At 45.6% G+C, this 12,579-nt stretch overlaps 1 protein-coding gene across 1 annotated transcript in view; it reads right to left on the reverse strand.

Annotated features, from left to right (window-relative positions):
* Positions 1-12,579, reverse strand: part of sgsm2 (small G protein signaling modulator 2) — a gene marked incomplete at both ends in the record, with an annotated part of 146,847 nt that overhangs the window by 114,258 nt on the left and 20,010 nt on the right. Inside the window, one exon of the mRNA XM_079514195.1 lies at positions 12,160-12,235. Within this exon, the coding sequence (XP_079370321.1) occupies positions 12,160-12,235 (76 nt within the window). The remainder of the gene's footprint in view (positions 1-12,159; positions 12,236-12,579) is intronic.

Raw genomic sequence — 12,579 nt, forward strand, 5'->3', positions numbered from 1 at the left:
CAGGCACAGGACTGTTTAGGAGCTCTGTCAGACACAGGACTGTGTAGGAGCTCTGTCAGACACAGGACTGTTTAGGAGCTCTGTCAGACACAGGACTGTTTAGGAGCTCTGTCAGACACAGGACTGTTTAGGAGCTCTGTCAGACACAGGACTGTTTAGGAGCTCTGTCAGACACAGGACTGTTTAGGAGCTGTGTCAGACACAGGACTGTTTAGGAGCTCTGTCAGACACAGGACTGTTTAGGAGCTCTGTCAGACACAGGACTGTTCGGGAGCTCTGTCAGGCACAGGACTGTTTAGGAGCTCTGTCAGACACAGGACTGTTCGGGAGCTCTGTCAGGCACAGGACTGTTTAGGAGCTCTGTCAGACACAGGACTGTGTAGGAGCTCTGTCAGACACAGGACTGTTTAGGAGCTCTGTCAGACACAGGACTGTTAGGAGCTCTGTCAGACACAGGACTGTTCGGGAGCTCTGTCAGACACAGGACTGTTCAGGTCTCTGTCAGACACAGGACTGTGTAGGAGCTCTGTCAGACACAGGACTGTTTAGGAGCTCTGTCAGACACAGGACTGTTCGGGAGCTCTGTCAGGCACAGGACTGTTTAGGAGCTCTGTCAGACACAGGACTGTTCGGGAGCTCTGTCAGGCACAGGACTGTTTAGGAGCTCTGTCAGACACAGGACTGTTCGGGAGCTATGTCAGACACAGGGCTGTTCAGGAGCTCTGTCAGACTCAGGACTGTTTAGGATCTCTGTCAGACACAGGACTGTTCAGGAGCTGTTCAGGAGCTGTTCAGGAGCTCTGTCAGACACAGGACTGTTCAGGAGCTGTTCAGGAGCTGTTCAGGAGCTCTGTCAGACACAGTTCACCTACAGCGTAAGTCGTGACTAGAAGTGGTCGTGTCCTGCTCTGGGCATAATGCACTTAGCTTGGCTCACATCACCACACTGCCACGACAGCAGTGCTCTCACACAGACGCACGCACGCACGCACGCACGCACGCACGCACGCACGCACGCACGCACGCACGCACGCACGCAAACACACACGCGCACACACGCGCCCGCGCAGTTGAATAGACGCATCAACACCCTCAAGTACACACTTAAAGGGCACACAGCCCCCATTTGCATTGACAGAAAGATGCAGAGGTTACCACCAGCCAGTATAAATAAGAAGTTTCTCTTAGTGTCTGTCTGTCTGTCTGTCTGTCTGTCTGTCTGTCTGTCTGTCTGTCTGTCTGTCTGTCTGTCTGTCTGTCTGTCTGTCTGTCTGTCTGTCTGTCTGTCTGTCTGTCTGTCTGTCTGTCTGTCTGTCTGTCTGTCTGTCTGTCTGTCTGTCTGTCCTTTTGAGAACCATAGAACACATTTGTAGTACTATGTAGTAATAAGTAGAGTTTGATAAATCAATGTTGTGACTGTGAGCTATACAACCATTATCCAGGTCCTTCTCGATTCCTGGTTTTAGTGGTTGAAAAATATGTTACAGTTCTAGGCTAAAGAAAGATTCAGGTAGGGCTTAAGCGGAGGGGTTAGGTTTACGGGTTGCGTGCGTGCGTGCGTGCGTGCGTGCGTGCGTGCGTGCGTGCGTGCGTGCTTGCGTGCGCCATGCCTTCGGCTGTCGCAAATGCATTATTACAGCCTGTGAATGGGTGTACTTTAAGATTGGACTGTTTGTCAAACCATCCTGCAAAAAGGCCCATTTCGGGAACATCAATGTCAGAGTGGTTGAAGCACGTACGTACGTACCACATATAGGCTCCGATGCCTCACTCCGATTAACCAGGCCATGAGGCGAACCTTTGCTGCATGTCTGGTTCTCTCTCCCCCCCCGCTTCCCGTCTCTCTCTCTCTACACACTATGCCTCTCAATAAAAGGTCCAGGAAAAACTGCCACTGTGCCCTAGCATGCCATGCGAAAATCAACAACGTTACACAACGGTGCCCTTCGGATCAAAGCCCTCAGAAGCAGAGTATGAATATTTTCATCTCCATGCACTTGCAGAAAAAGAAGACACCCCTCCCTTCCTTCCTTCCGCTCAGTGCTCTGTAATGATAACAATGGCATTAATCCGTCATTCATTAGTGAATAATATAGCACAATTAACAGGCATCAAGACGCAATGCCAATGGGGAAGGGGGGCCTTCACTGACTCACCCCTGCCATGACATCAGCGCTGCTCATTAGCCCGTTCTGGGCGGGAACCCCTTTTGGTGTTTCAAGCATTACGTTAGGCCTAATTTAGCTATTAGAAAAATTGCAGATCTACAAGCTTGTAGCGCGGCACCGAGTGCCGCGCTACGAGCTTGTAGATCTGCTATTTTTTGAAAAATCTTGAAAATGCAGTGCAAATCTTTGAATATATATTCTTTCACAGTGAACGTTTTTTTTAACTCAAATCTTTGCTTCTGGTGGGTTCCCTGGAACAATATATTTTCAGATGGGGGGGGGGGGGGGTCGGCGGGCCAAATACATATAGTTTTGGGGTGTTCTTGACATGAAAATCTTTGAGAACGACTGACATAGAAACAGAAAAACTGTCAGGATTTTAGAAGGCATTTGTAGAATGGTCCTCAGGACGGTCTAAATGGGTTAGTACCTGACCTCTCATCTTCCCCAGGAGCAGCAGAAGACTGATTAGCTGACCGCCACAGTGACGTCATACGTCTGGCTCTGTCAGGCTGGCAGGGACAACGTGTGCAACATACTGGACCCCAAAAATTATATGTACTGTAATTGGGTGCCGCCCCCCCCCACATCTGAAAACATGTTGTTCCAGGAACCCCTCAGAAGCAAAGATTTGAGTTAAAAAACGTTCGCTCTGAAAGAATATATTCAAAACAAGATTTGCAACACATTTTCAAGATTTTCCAAAGACCTACAAGCTCGTAGCGCTATGAGCTTGTAGATCTGCTATTTTTCAACAGCTAAAGCATAACATGATGCTTGAAACACCAAAAGGGGTTCCCGCCCCAAAATGGGTACTTAAAATAGTTTTCCAATCAACAGTCGAACACGGTGACATATGTTACATTATGGAAGGCAATCTGTGAGATGCCACTGAACGTAAACAGACATTTCAACGTGAATGCATCGCTGAAGGCTCAGTGATGACAGCTTCCATTGTTTCATGGATGAGTTGTTGCAGTGAGCCTCCTCTTTCACTCACATTCGCACTTCGCAAATGAAGGAAAGCAAGTGGACAGGTGGTGGCAATTTATTTTATTTTTTTCGGTGAACATAATCAACTGTGACCAGATTTGACTGAGAGCCTGCCATCGCGCAAATTCCAGCTTTTCACCAGAGGAGAAAAACTTTTTTTTTTTTTTTTTTTTTTCAAAATGAGTTTATAGCACAGGCAGACTCTTCACATACTAGAGCATGTCTGAAATAAGTGTCAGAGCTGAAATCGACATGTAAATATGAAATAAATGCTTAAACATGTAGCTAGGTGTAATGTTAGAGACCACAGAAGTGAACCTTTCAAGCCTGTTTTCTCAACTCGCTGTTTTCTGCAAGACATTACTCTATAAGCCATATCTCCAAAACTGGTGGGTCAAACTGAACAACCAATATGTCAAAAAAAACGAAAATTCAAAAGAATCCAATGGCAGTCCCTCAGTCAAATTTATTATTGGTTATTTTCAGTAAACTGCTTTTTTAGCTATTGAAAGGTAAGGGCAACAGTTATTGGACAAATGCTGATATTTACGTACCAGTCCATATCTACAGTAGGTTAAAGTCATATTGTGTAACTTTTTCAATGAGATGTTGAGATTTCAATTTATTGTCAATGTACAGTACAAGTAAAGTACAGCGAAAAGCATTTTCGCATCTCACCAATAGTGCAAACATGTCAGTAAGGAGGATACATTAATAAGTACAGTAGTAAGAGCAGTCCATAGTTCATATTGCACATAGCCCTATGGACTTATCAATGTTTTTTTCGGATACACATGACGTGATGTCAGAGGCTCAGGCTGGCAACATGAAGTCTGACATCCACACTGGAGCCACCATGTTTCCATTTGGATCCTGAGATCCATATCTTTTTAAATATATTTTAACCCATTTTGACCTGAGATCAGATTCTAAAAATGTCTTCTACATCCTGACAGTTTTCTGAAAAAGCTATGTTTCTATGTCAGTCGTTCTTGTAGATCTGCTATTTTTCAATAGCTAAAGCATAACATAATGCTAACACCAAAAGGGGTTCCCGCCCAAAATGGGTTAAATATATTTTAACATAATGAATTCATAAGTTTTACAGGAGGAAGTGATTTACTGGAAAACAGTAGTGGGGGCAATAAAGGTTATTCACCAAGCTTCACGTTGTCAGCCCATTATCTTTAAAAAAAATCTTAGCCAATCAGGATGGAATATGAAAAATATAAAGTGCGTCACACTAAAACATGCAGATCCGGATCGGCAGTGAGGCGCCGTCACAGTCAATGTGTTAATATCATGTCAATGTTATGCAATCTCTCCTGGTTTTGATCTAATAGGTTACACTTAAGAAACACAAATTATGTATGGACAACACGTTTACACACATGCATAGTCAGCACATTTCCTTAAGAGGGTCATATGGAAAGTCAACAAGGGTTTCACCATTACTCATCTGTTTGGCTACTGTACCATTGGTTCTTTACTCTATTGTACTTGATTCTTTAAAGTGTATCCGAAAACAATAAGAAAAAGACATATTGAAGAAGAAAAAGTACCGATGCACAGCATCAATATAAGAGAAACGTGTACCACAATAAGGGCCTTTCTCGGCCACGCCCCTCTCCCACTGTTTATATTGTGTTTAGTTTCCAAGATGGCCGCAGCATCAGGAGGGGGTGGTGCGGAGGAGAGCGGGCGGGGTCGACATATGCCCTTACTGAGCTGCATTCAAGACACCTGCCTTGTGTCTGACACCTGACTTGTGTCTGAACACAGCTTTGATGGATGTGTTCTGACACCCCCCCCCAATCAAACAAAATGTTTGGTCAAACCATATGGGCTTCCATTGGAAATGCATTGGAGCAGCCATTAAACACGGACACAAGACAGACACAAGACAGGTGTCTTGAATGTGTGAACGTATGAGGGCATATGTCGACCCCACAATATAAACGATTGGAGAGGGGTGGGGCCGAGGAAGGCCCTTATTGACCAATTTATTTCTATAATGCCATTTCGTAGGGAAAAAGCTATTTGAAAAATGATCCTGCCTCAAAACCTTTTCTCCGCGGCTTTTCCCCCCCCGCTTGTAATCTTTCTCTGTATACTGTATGAGCACACCCGTATTCCCAAATGCCAGCCCATGGGAAAATTGATTTAAACTATGCAAATAGAAATGTACAATAGCTCTGTGTGGAGGTAGAATACAATCCCTCTGTGGCGTCTACGATTACCATCATTAACCCATTTTGAGCGGGAACCCCTTTTGGTGGTTACATACATTATGTTATAATTTAGCTATTGAAAAATAGCAGATCTACAAGCTCATAGCGCGCCACCGAGTGGCGCGCTATGAACTTGTAGGTCTGCTATTTTTGAAAAATCGTTAAAATGTGCCTCAAATCTTTCAGAAAATTGTCATGATTTAGAAAACTTTTTTTTTAAAATTTCGACGTCAGGCCTGAATGGGTTAAGAGAGTGCTGACGGTGAGGATGGTGACTCTGCCATGAGGAAGATGGTGGTGTGGAAGAAGCGGTTTCTCCAATAACACTCAATCAAGTATTGAACATCTATAATTAAAACAGACTGATGGTTTAACCCATTTTGGGCGGCAACCCCTTTTGGTGTTTTAAGCATTATGTTATACTTTAGCTATTGAAAAATAGCAGATCTACAAGCTCATAGCGCGGCACCTAGTGCCACGCTATGAACTTGTAGGTCTGCTATCTTAAAAAAATCGTGAAAATGTGCCTCAAATCTTTGAATATATATATTCTTTCAGAGTTTCAGTTTTAAACTCAAATATTTGCTTCTGGGGGGTCCCTGGAACTACATATTTTCAGATGGGGGTCGGCGGCATATTACATATAATGTTTGGGATCCTTGACATGAAATATTGAGAACCACTGAGGTTTTTCAGAAAGAAATATTTTTTTTAAATTTCGACGTCAGGCCTAAATGGTTTAATCTGTTCTGGTTTAATCTGGTTTACTGTTCCTGGCCCACCATTAGGTAAAAGATATATAAGACCACTCTGAATAAGACCACCCCCATTTTTCCAAGACTCATTTGTGGGAGAAAACGTTGAAGGCAAATATCTGGTTCTTTATAAAGAAAATGGTTTATTTTAAAATGTTTCTACTATAACCATTTCTTTAAATAAAAAATGATTTTCATATAACTTCATATCAATAGGGTACCATAGTAAATGTGCAACATTTAAAATAAACTGTAGTCTATAGGTATTTCTTAGCCCAGTAACAATCAGAGTATAGTATGTCAGGTCCCCTTGCGGTTACATGTCAGCCGAGTTCCAGTTCACAGCATGCGTCGTGTTGGTCCGGCGTCTGTGGCTCCGACATGCGTTGCCGGTTAAGACTAACACGCAGATTCCACGTGCGTTTAGGGTTAGGTTAGGGTTTAGGCTAGGGTGTCGGACTATTGCGTGTCGGACTGTTACTTAACCCATTTTGGGCGGGAACCCCTTTTGGTGTTAGCATTATGTTATGCTTTAGCTATTGAAAAATAGCAGATCTACATGCTCATAGCGCGCCACTCGGTGGCGCGCTATGAGCTATGAACGACTGACATAGAAACATAGCTATTTCAGAAAACTGTCATTTTCAAACAGACATTTTTAGAATCTGATCTCAGGTCAAAATGGGTTAACCGGTATGTGTCTTAACCGGCCACGCATGTGTCTTAAGTCTTAACCGGCCACACATGTGTCTTAACCGGCCCCGCATGTGTCTTAACCGGCCACGCATGTGTCTTAAGTCTTAACCGGCCACACATGTGTCTTAACCGGCCCCGCATGTGTCTTAACCGGCCAGGCATGTGTCTTAAGTCTTAACCGGCCACACATGTGTCTTAACCGGCCCCGCATGTGTCTTAACCGGCCACGCATGTGTCTTAACCGGCCACGCATGTGTCTTAAGTCTTAACCGGCCACGCATGTGTCTTAAGTCTTAACCGGCCACGCATGTCGGACCACTGGAATGTCGGACCAATATATGCCCCGCGTTGCTCGCAAGTTATGCTCTACATGCTATTTTATGTGTTTGTGTGCGTGTGTGTGTGCGTGTGTGTGTGTGTGCGTGTGTGTGCATGTGCGTGTGCGTGTGTGTGTGTGGAGTGCAGTGGAGGTGAATGCATGATATAGTCATGTAAGTTATGTCCTGACAGATAACCAAATACGTATTTGAAGATATATATGCATGAAGCCTTTGTTTGATCTTTCACTAGCGCGTCTAAAAAAGGAAGAAAATAAATAAATAAATACTGTGTGACTGTGTGCGTCTAGGAACCAATATGCAGAACCGAAATGACATTATTGTATGTATGGGTACCCAGTACCCACCATGTGTTATTCAGTTCCTACTTGGAACCGAATTCGGCACCCATCCCTAATGATATCCCTTCCACTCTAGTCCCGCGTTGCCAGACTGTTGCCTCTCGCAATTTTCAAACGCTTCCGTCCATTCACATACAGTCTGGAGGCTTCCGTCCATTCACATACAGTCTGGAGGCTTCCGTCCAGACACATCCAGTCTGGAGCAACGGAAGCTTCCATCCATACACATCCAGTCTGGAGCAACGGAAGCTTCCATCCATACACATCCAGTCTGGAGCAACGGAAGCTTCCGTCCATACACATCCAGTCTGGAGCAACGGAAGCTTCCATCCATACACATCCAGTCTGGAGCAACGGAAGCTTCCATCCATACACATCCAGTCTGGAGCAACGGAAGCTTCCGTCCAGACACATCCAGTCTGGAGCAACGGAAGCTTCCGTCCATACACATACAGTCTGGAGCAACGGAAGCTTCCATCCATACACATCCAGTCTGGAGCAACGGAAGCTTCCGTCCAGACACATCCAGTCTGGAGCAACGGAAGCTTCCGTCCATACACATACAGTCTGGAGCAACGGAAGCTTCCATCCATACACATCCAGTCTGGAGCAACGGAAGCTTCCATCCATACACATCCAGTCTGGAGCAACGGAAGCTTCCGTCCATACACATACAGTCTGGAGCAACGGAAGCTTCCGTCCATACACATACAGTCTGGAGCAACGGAAGCTTCCATCCATACACATCCAGTCTGGAGCAACGGAAGCTTCCGTCCATACACATACAGTCTGGAGCAACGGAAGCTTCCGTCCATACACATACAGTCTGGAGCAACGGAAGCTTCCGTCCATACACATACAGTCTGGAGCAACGGAAGCTTCCGTCCATACACATAGTCTGGAGCAACGGAAGCTTCCGTCCATACACATACAGTCTGGAGCAACGGAAGCTTCCGTCCATACACATACAGTCTGGAGCAACGGAAGCTTCCGTCCATACACATACAGTCTGGAGCAACGGAAGCTTCCGTCCAGACACATCCAGTCTGGAGCAACGGAAGCTTCCGTCCAGACACATCCAGTCTGGAGCAACGGAAGCTTCCGTCCATACACATACAGTCTGGAGCAACGGAAGCTTCCGTCCATACACATACAGTCTGGAGCAACGGAAGCTTCCGTCCAGACACATCCAGTCTGGAGCAACGGAAGCTTCCGTCCAGACACATCCAGTCTGGAGCAACGGAAGCTTCCGTCCATACACATACAGTCTGGAGCAACGGAAGCTTCCGTCCATACACATCCAGTCTGGAGCAACGGAAGCTTCCGTCCAGACACATCCAGTCTGGAGCAACGGAAGCTTCCGTCCAGACACATCCAGTCTGGAGCAACGGAAGCTTCCGTCCATACACATCCAGTCTGGAGCAACGGAAGCTTCCGTCCAGACACATCCAGTCTGGAGCAACGGAAGCTTCCGTCCAGACACATCCAGTCTGGAGCAACGGAAGCTTCCGTCCAGACACATCCAGTCTGGAGCAACGGAAGCTTCCGTCCATACACATCCAGTCTGGAGCAACGGAAGCTTCCGTCCATACACATCCAGTCTGGAGCAACGGAAGCTTCCGTCCATACACATCCAGTCTGGAGCAACGGAAGCTTCCGTCCATACACATCCAGTCTGGAGCAACGGAAGCTCTAACAAACGCTTCCGTCCATACACATCCAGTCTGGAGCAACGGAAGCTCTAACAAACGCTTCCGTCCATACACATCCAGTCTGGAGCAACGGAAGCTCTAACAAACGCTTCCGTCCAGACACATACAGTCTGGAGCAACGGAAGCTTCCGTCCATACACATCCAGTCTGGAGCAACGGAAGCTTCCGTCCATACACATCCAGTCTGGAGCAACGGAAGCTTCCGTCCATACACATCCAGTCTGGAGCAACGGAAGCTCTAACAAACGCTTCCGTCCATACACATCCAGTCTGGAGCAACGGAAGCTCTAACAAACGCTTCCGTCCAGACACATACAGTCTGGAGCAACGGAAGCTTCCGTCCATACACATACAGTCTGGAGCAACGGAAGCTCTATCATCATGAGCTTCCGTCCAAACACATACAGTCTGGAGCAACGGAAGCTCTATCATCATGAGTAAGCGATAAAGTGGAGGTGGAGCCTCCTAATATAAATGGAAATCATCGAAGCATATATATAGCTTGATGCTTAGCAGAAATGGAAAATAATAAAATGTATAGATAGATAGATAGATAGAAGATATATGAACTGATACGGGACCAGGACGCACTTTGGTCAGGGAATAAATATGAATGACGAGGCGATTTATTTGAGACATTGTCCATGTGCCTGTCTGCCTGTGGACTGCCTGGGTCCGAGGCTGCTGTGCAAAGTGATCATTGGCTCATTTACTCACGACATGACCAATGAGAGTTGGCGCTTTCAGTGTTGCTAAAATACATCACACACACACACCCTGGGAATGGGATCACAACAAACTTGAAAGCATGATAACAATGAGACTACACGCCACATTGGAACGGTAGGGGGGATAACGTGAGTGGGGTTGGGGAGTAATGAAATCTGGACATTAGCGCGAACGAGTGCAAAGAGATAGTAGGGGGAAAGTTATTATACTTTTCCCTTCTTTGGATACGATATACAGAAAGACGTTTTTCACTTTGAATACAGTCCCTGCAGCGGAGGGGGAGATCAATGAGCAGTGCTGTGCACACTAGATGAGGCTAGTGTGTGAGAGTCTGGAATAGATGTTGGATCATGTTTGTAATGTCTCTCTGAAAAAGGAGAAAGATCGAAATGAAATAAACTATTAATTCATCAAAAGCGCTGATCGTTTGCGTCAGAGTAAACATTGTCCAAGTTGTTATTCCTGACTAACCCACATAGTCGAAATTTAAAAATGTCTTTTTAAAATGTATTTTTTTCTGAAAAACCTCATGTTTCTATATCAGTGGTTCTTAATATTTCATGTCAAGGACCCCAAAAATTATATGTAATATGTTGTTCCAGGGACCTCCCCAGAAGCAAAGATTTTTCAAAAATATCAGACCTACAAGCTCGTAGAGCGGCACTCGGTGCCGCGCTATGAGCTTGTAGATCTGCTATTTTTCAATAGCTAAAGTATAACATAATGCTTTAAAACACCAAAAGGGGTTCCCGCCCAAAATGGGCTAAAGTGAGCCTCGCACACAGTCACACAGGCCCATGGTGAGATCGCAAATGGTACACGAAAGGTGTGTCGTGCAATTCTGTTAGCCGTCTCCTCCATTGCGGTTGGCAGGACGCGGCCCGGGAAGTCAACTGAATTCGATAGGAAACTAATAATGGCGTAACCCCCAACGTGATCAGCCACAACCCGTTGGCTTTGCACATATAGTCGGTATTATGCATAGGAAACTAATAATGGCGTAACCCCCAACGTGATCAGCCACAACCCGTTGGCTTTGCACATATAGTCGGTATTATGCATAGGAAACTAATAATGGCGTAACCCCCAACGTGATCAGCCACAACCCGTTGGCTTTGCGCATATAGTCGGTATCATGATTTTCCTTCTTTGGATATATACCATACAGAAAATACTTTGACTTTCAATGCAGTCCTTGCAGCGGGAGGGGGAGATCAATGATCACTGCTGTCACTGCTGTGTGCACACAGACGATGCTATAGTGTGAGAGTGTAAATATATGCGCTGGCCAAGTGTTTTCGGTAGTCTGTAGGTGGGCGATCGGCCCCTCCCCCGTGAAAGGGGCGTCATGTGTCACCAGTACGTAGCCAATCACAGGTGCATGACATGTGCACAGTAGCCAATAACAGGCAACATTTGCGCTTGTGCACTTTTGTGGGAGTGGAAAAAAAGACATAATGTAATAAAGGATGTGGCGGCTGCTTGTAGATCTGCTAATTAGACTAAATCAACTGTAGATTTAGTCGACTAAAATCTTATGATATTTAGTCGACTAAAACTAGACTAACACTAAAACATTCCAGGTGACTAAAATGTGACTAAATGAAAACTATTCAAGAGACTATGACTAAAACTAAAATCTAAACTTGCTGCCAAAAACAACACTGTAACATTAGTCACAGGGGGTCACCAGACTGAACCGAGACAAGTTTCTGTGGCTTACAGGCTGTACTATGGATCTCACAGGAATTAAGGAATGACTCACCCACATAACAGATAACACCCCCCCAACACCACCCCCTCCATCACCACACCATCCCCCTTAGTACTAGAAGGGGGAGGGAGGAGAAAAACAGGCGCAGACACAGCCTTGCAGAAACTAGAGTTTTCACAGATTGCCTCTAAAATTAGCTTCCATTAACTCAACTGCAATTATTAACTTTCCATTGATGCGGCAGTCAGAGGCAGTGTGTGACGTCAAGTGGTGTAACTCAGCACTAAGGTCACCTGCTGAGCTGCTGCTGTGTGTGCATGCGTGCGTGCGTGCGTGCGTGCGTGCGTGCGTGCGTGCGTGCGTGCGTGCGTGCGTGTGCGTGTGTGTGACTGTGTGCGCGTCTGTGCATGAGAGAGAGAGAGAGAGAGAGGGAGGCAGAGGAGAGATGGAGAGACTTATTGCATGGGAAGTGGTGTACTTACTGCACAGGGCGGTGATATGACTGCTGTCCTCGTGGACAAACTTCTTAGTCACAGCTTCCTCCATAATCTGCTTCACCTGCACACACAAAGGACCATCCATAAGAACACTCCATGAGGCCATTCCCCCCGAGAAGGAAAGGTAGGGTGTTCACATTTGTCATCTCTGTCAGCTTAAGTACAGCTGCTTCACCTGAGGTCGATTCTACAAATGTCTTCTAAATCCTGACAGTTTTCTGAAAAACCCATGTTTCTATGTCAAGTCGTCCTGAAACATTTTCATGTCAAGGACCCCCAAAAATGTATGTAATTGCCCACCGAGCCCCATCTTAAAATATGTTGTTCCAGTGACCGCCCCCAGAAGCAAAGAATTGAGTTAAAAACGTTCGCTCTGAAAGAATATATATATTCAAAGATTTGCGC

This window comes from Electrona antarctica (genome assembly GCF_951216825.1).
Source record: "Electrona antarctica genome assembly, chromosome: 11".
Classification (NCBI taxonomy): domain Eukaryota; kingdom Metazoa; phylum Chordata; class Actinopteri; order Myctophiformes; family Myctophidae; genus Electrona; species Electrona antarctica.